This window comes from Amphimedon queenslandica, unplaced genomic scaffold (assembly GCF_000090795.2).
Source record: "Amphimedon queenslandica unplaced genomic scaffold, v1.1 AMPQUscaffold_13521, whole genome shotgun sequence".
In the NCBI taxonomy this organism is placed as follows: domain Eukaryota; kingdom Metazoa; phylum Porifera; class Demospongiae; order Haplosclerida; family Niphatidae; genus Amphimedon; species Amphimedon queenslandica.
In genome coordinates this window covers 907,194-912,470 of record NW_003546243.1, presented here as the reverse complement: position 1 = coordinate 912,470, position 5,277 = coordinate 907,194, and the positions used below count along the sequence as shown (strand labels likewise).

The 5,277-nt window shown below is 34.9% G+C and overlaps 2 protein-coding genes across 3 annotated transcripts in view; both read right to left on the bottom strand.

Annotated features, from left to right (window-relative positions):
* LOC105316862 (mucin-5AC-like) overlaps nt 1-1,549 on the bottom strand; it is a 9,156-nt gene extending 7,607 nt beyond the window's left edge. For both annotated transcript variants that reach the window (XM_019993600.1, XM_019993604.1), the window contains exons 1-2: nt 1,231-1,549; nt 714-775 (exon numbers count right to left, since the gene is read on the bottom strand). In XM_019993600.1, the coding sequence (XP_019849159.1) occupies nt 714-775; nt 1,231-1,354 (186 nt within the window). In that variant the 5' untranslated portion in view covers nt 1,355-1,549. The remainder of the gene's footprint in view (nt 1-713; nt 776-1,230) is intronic.
* A 37-nt stretch (nt 1,550-1,586) lies between these two features.
* The window catches only part of LOC100633112 (retinol dehydrogenase 12-like), a 5,988-nt gene continuing 2,297 nt past the window's right edge, over nt 1,587-5,277 (bottom strand). Inside the window, exons 2-7 of the mRNA XM_011412097.2 lie at nt 4,950-5,133; nt 3,943-4,175; nt 3,806-3,880; nt 3,619-3,700; nt 2,894-3,020; nt 1,587-2,055 (exon numbers count right to left, since the gene is read on the bottom strand). Coding sequence (XP_011410399.1) covers nt 1,779-2,055; nt 2,894-3,020; nt 3,619-3,700; nt 3,806-3,880; nt 3,943-4,175; nt 4,950-5,133 — 978 coding nt within the window. The 3' untranslated portion in view covers nt 1,587-1,778. The remainder of the gene's footprint in view (nt 2,056-2,893; nt 3,021-3,618; nt 3,701-3,805; nt 3,881-3,942; nt 4,176-4,949; nt 5,134-5,277) is intronic.

Sequence of the window (5,277 nt, the reverse complement as noted above, 5' to 3'; positions counted from 1 at the left end):
TCTCTCTCTCTCTCTCTCTCTCTCTCTCTCTCTCTCTCTCTCTCTCTCTCTCTCTCTCTCTCTCTCTCTCTCTCCCTCTCTCTCTCTCTCTCTCCCTCTCTCTCTCTCCCTCCCTCTCTCTCTCTTTCTGAGACTATTATTCCTCATAGCCATCTTGCTCCCAATGGGAAAAGTCGTAATCGTATAATTATCCAATTGTTGTTGTCGATGCTCCTTTTGATCTCTCATTACTCTGGTACAGCCAGACAACACACAACAGTTAATAAATCCAATGACGCCTGGATATGGCACACACATTCACATGTAATACACACTAGTTAATGCACGAATAACACTTTACATTAAAATACCATACAAATGATTATATTAAAATAATTAAGAATTGCATTAAAAACAGCAATTAAAATAATATTTGGGCACTAATAGTATACTAAAAACGAAACCATTATGAGCTGAATTTATTTCCATTCTTTTTGTGTATTTCTAACTTTCATTATAGAATAGGTCAAAATACACATACATGCATTAAAAAGTGCATTCATGTTGACTCAAGCCAATTCTGCTTGGAAACAATGGCACAGTGATTGTACACACAAACAACCACACAAACAATTAATGTGTGTTGTGTTGCATGCAACATTAAATGATACAAGTACTGCATCGTAGCCCTATGGTGTTCATAGTACAGGATCTGTATGTGTTGCATTTCTTACTTCTTCTTGTTTTATAAATGCGACGGTGTTGACGGTTTCTTTAAATATCTCTCTAGCTTGATCTAATGGAGAGGAGAGAGAGAGAGAGTGAGTGAGAAAAGAAATGATGAAAAAAAAAGAAAGCAATTTCTAAATATTTATTTGTTTATCATTATAATACACAAACACACACACAAACAAAAATAAATAAATCTTATCCAACACTTGAGAATACATCTGACCAAAATATACCACATGTACACAAATGCTGATATACAGTACATGTACAGGTAATTGTAAAACTTTCGAAAAATGGAGAAGGAGGAGTGTGACCATCTGTCTAATCGAGTGTTAACACACTCAATTTATATTCCAATTATGAGAGAGAGAGTGAGAGAGAGAGAGAGAGAGGAAGAAGAGAGAGGGAGAGGAGAAAAACGAGAAAGAGAGAGAGAAGGAGGGTAGACACTAAAGGGAGCTTTGTGGTGGTGGTACAAATATGAGAGGGAAAGAAGAAAGATGGGGAAAGACTCCTAACCTTTCTTTCTCGGGTCATCATAGAGAAGATACTTTCTAAAATGCTTCACAAGGTCCACATTCTTCACTCGGCCTCCTTTCTTCTGGATATACTCCAAGATCATGTCCTGAGAAACGTTAGCCATGATCACTGAAGATTAAACTGTGATGAAGCGGGACGTGACAGCAGCCTATACTGGAGATATGGGGACTATGCTAAGGTAGAGCTGTAGTCTGTGGCTTTTCCTTCTCCTCTTCTGCTAGTACGCTGGCTGGCATGTACTAGAAAAAAAATCCTGTTCCTTTTCTCTAATCTCTACTGTATCGACGACCGAACCCGGGCCCCACAGCTCATTTAAAAGGATCACGTGATCCCAATTTACAACAAACAAAAATGTAATCAAGTAAAAATATTCACACTATACAAAAATAATAATAACAAAAATAATATTAGTTTTATTGTGTATTTATTTTACAGCCATATCATTTGTGTAAGTCTCATCACGCAATATAGATTAAGTGCAGTGTCTGTCAGATACTGCACATAAAGGATAGCAGTGCTACACTAGGCTATGAAGTCCCGTTTGGTTCCAACTCTCCCTCATCCGTCACTTCTCGCGATACCCTAAAAGTGATCATGGGTGTGCCTTCACCAGTCTCCTCTATCTTGACCTGTTCCTTTCTCTCTGTGCTGTCATCTGAAAGTGGGCGTGCCTTGTCAGAAAACCCCACCTCTTCTTCGACAAGGCCCATAGTCGGACTGTATTTTTGATGAATGGACCAGCTCAGCCACTCCTTGATGATGCTCATGCTTATCTCCCACAGCTGCTCTTGGGATTTAAAATCTCTGAAATAATAATTTTAGAGAAAATAATAATAATTATAATAGCCTTAATCAATTACATGTATGACATTATCATTACAATACATAGAAATATAATCCCTCAATTGTTTGTTTACTTTATTTCACAATACATGAATATCATTATCTTGTCAATAATACCACTGGGTCTCTTTATAACTGATCATCAATTCATAGCTTGTGCATATATATGTACACAACATCAGTGATATTAGGTTCAGAATTGCATTAATAAGTGAGAGAGAGCTTAATTTAGAGTAGGGCTGGGACAATAATAATGTAAACAAACATTCAATTTGGCCTTTCTTGGAGGCTCAATGACTACACTGGTAAACACAGTGTTCAATATATACATAAATGATGACCACAAATTATTACAAAGGAGCCATGAGGAATTCTTGGTATGATTTAAATGTGGTTATTGCTACAAGGACATGCTTTTAAAAGGAAGGGGAAACATTGTTTGCTGCAACTAAGAGAACAACAAAATAAGATAACATGCTACAAACATGCCAAACACTGCTTGGGTATTTTTAATAAAAATATTATTCCCTGAAAAGATGCAAAGATTCTCACTTTTAAAACTAAGCCTCCAATCAATACAGCATCATTCTGAGGCTCTCTCACACACAATTACAATAAGTTAAATAACAAGACAAGCAATTACAGCAAGTAAGAGATTAAGTACAAATAACCAGCATACTGGCTACTCCATTTCCAATACATATGTTATGACAGGAACATAGGCTGGTCCATATACACAGAAATGATTGACATCATTTCATTGTAATAATACTGACAGGGAATGAATGAATTTCTGTACCTTGACAGAGAGCTTGAGAGAGTTGGGCTGCAATCAGTAAAATATAAACATCTCTGAGAGCTGAGGTCAGGATTAACAGCAGCATTTAATGAAGTGGCTGCACCTTTCTGTGCATCACGAATGACAGCTATTAATAATAATAATAATAATAATAATAATAATAATAATAAATAATAATAATAATACATGCGAACCTCAGTAAATACTCTCAGTATAGCATTGATGTACAAGTACATGCACAATTGTACATACAAGTAGTGGCTTGGCAGTTGTTATTATAGTTAATTTGTTTGTTTGATATCAGAACTATTGATATTCATTAACAACTGGAGGAACAGTGTAAATATAATTAGACTCAATGTACACTCAATTGCCATTATAGACTAGATTACAGCTCATAACGAGAACAAGTATAGGTTATACACCGAGGTAGAGGTTTCTATGGTATTTATTAATTGATCGAGCAGTCTTGAGGTTAATAAATGCTATAGAAACCTATACCGAGGTGTATAACAAACTTCTACCATGACACTTGAAAAACAACTACCAGCTGCTGATAATAAGACCACAGTTGACATACATGCAACCAAGAGTATACTCTTGATGCAACATATATCTAACAGGCTAGGCCAGTAAAGAATCAACCAAGCTTGACAAAATGGACTTAACAAGAGCATAATATTATGATAATAAAGAGAGAGAGAAGGATAACAATGTAGACTCACGTATCATGGCTACTTTGTATGCTTTATAAAAAAAGTTTAACCAAAAGCTATCGGCAGTGTTTCGACCAAGCTCTGTCTCTACCTACATGTACATAAAAGATATAAAAATACAAAAAAGTAATGTGCATTACATTTACATGTACATACATATTAATAAAAGAGTCAATTAATTAATTAATTAACTTACAGATCCAGGATGCAACACAGAGACGGTCACGCCCACATTCTCTAATCTTCTTTGCAATGCATAAGCTGACATGACCTAAAATTAAAAAAAAATCAAATAATATTTATGATTTCAATGTCAAAAATGTAGGGTCCTACGTTGTAAAGCTTAGAATTTGAATAGAATTTAGTTCTAGAATATTCTTGCTCAGCGTTCATGTTTCCAGGTGTGAATTCCGCGGAGGTATGTAACCTTGAAGAGACTATGACAATCCTACAGTCTTTACATGATTCAGCAGTATCAAGCATAACAGGGAGCAGCTCCAGTGTCAATAGGAAGTGGCTGAGATGATTGATCTGAAAGTGAGCTTCATATCCATCCTCTGTCATTGCTACAGATAATACATACCGTAATAGTAATACTACTGTATGGTGATGATGATAAACAAAAGAAAAATCTACTGTTATAACTTATAAACCCTATTGCATGGTATTGACTAGATGGTCTTATTTTGAGTAGAAAGTTTGAGCTGATTTAGATTAAATTTGAATTTTTTTATGAATTTTTAAAGCTGCTCCAAAATCAGACCAAAGTCCCTGTACTATAGTACAGGGTGTGTGGCCAAATTTTGCCAAAAATGAAAAGGAGAGAATTCTCCATTTTAATAATTGCTTCTGATGCATGTACATGTACTTATGTTGTGTAGGAAGTTTCAGCTGATTCCGATCAAATTTGAATTTTTTATGAATTTTTAAAGCTGCTCCAAAATCAGACCAAAGTCCCTGTACTATAGTACAGGGTGTGTGGCCAAATTTCGCCAAAAATGAAAAGGAGAGAATTCTCCATTTTAATAATTGCTTCTGATGCATATAATGTACTTATGTTGTGTAGGAAGTTTCAGCTGATTCCGATCAAATTTGAATTTTTTATGAATTTTTAAAGCTGCTCCAAAATCAGACCAAAGTCCCTGTACTATAGTACAGGGTGTGTGGCCAAATTTCGCCAAAAATGAAAAGGAGAGAATTCTCCATTTTTATAATTGCTTCTGATGCATATACATGTACTTATGTTGTGTAGAAAGTTTGAACTGATTCCAATCAAATTTGAATTTTTTATGAATTTTTAAAGTTGCTCCAAAACTTTAGCATAATTAACTATCACTCACTTAACGGTAGCCATGCCACTCCAGCATTATTGATGAGGATGTGCAATGGAATGTTCTTCTCCTTGAAGGCAACGGTGAAATCTTTGGTTGATTGGAAGGAGCTGAGGTCAAGGAGCATGTACTCTATTATGACGGACTTATCAGGAAACTCTCTACCTATCTCCTCCTTCATCCTCTCCACAGCCTACGATCATAAAAAATAAATAAAAAATATGAATAAAAAATAAATAAAAAAATATGAATAAAAAATAAATAAAAAATGTCAATAAAAATAATTGAAAAATATCAATAAAAAATAGATAAAAAATATCAGTTAAAAATATATAAC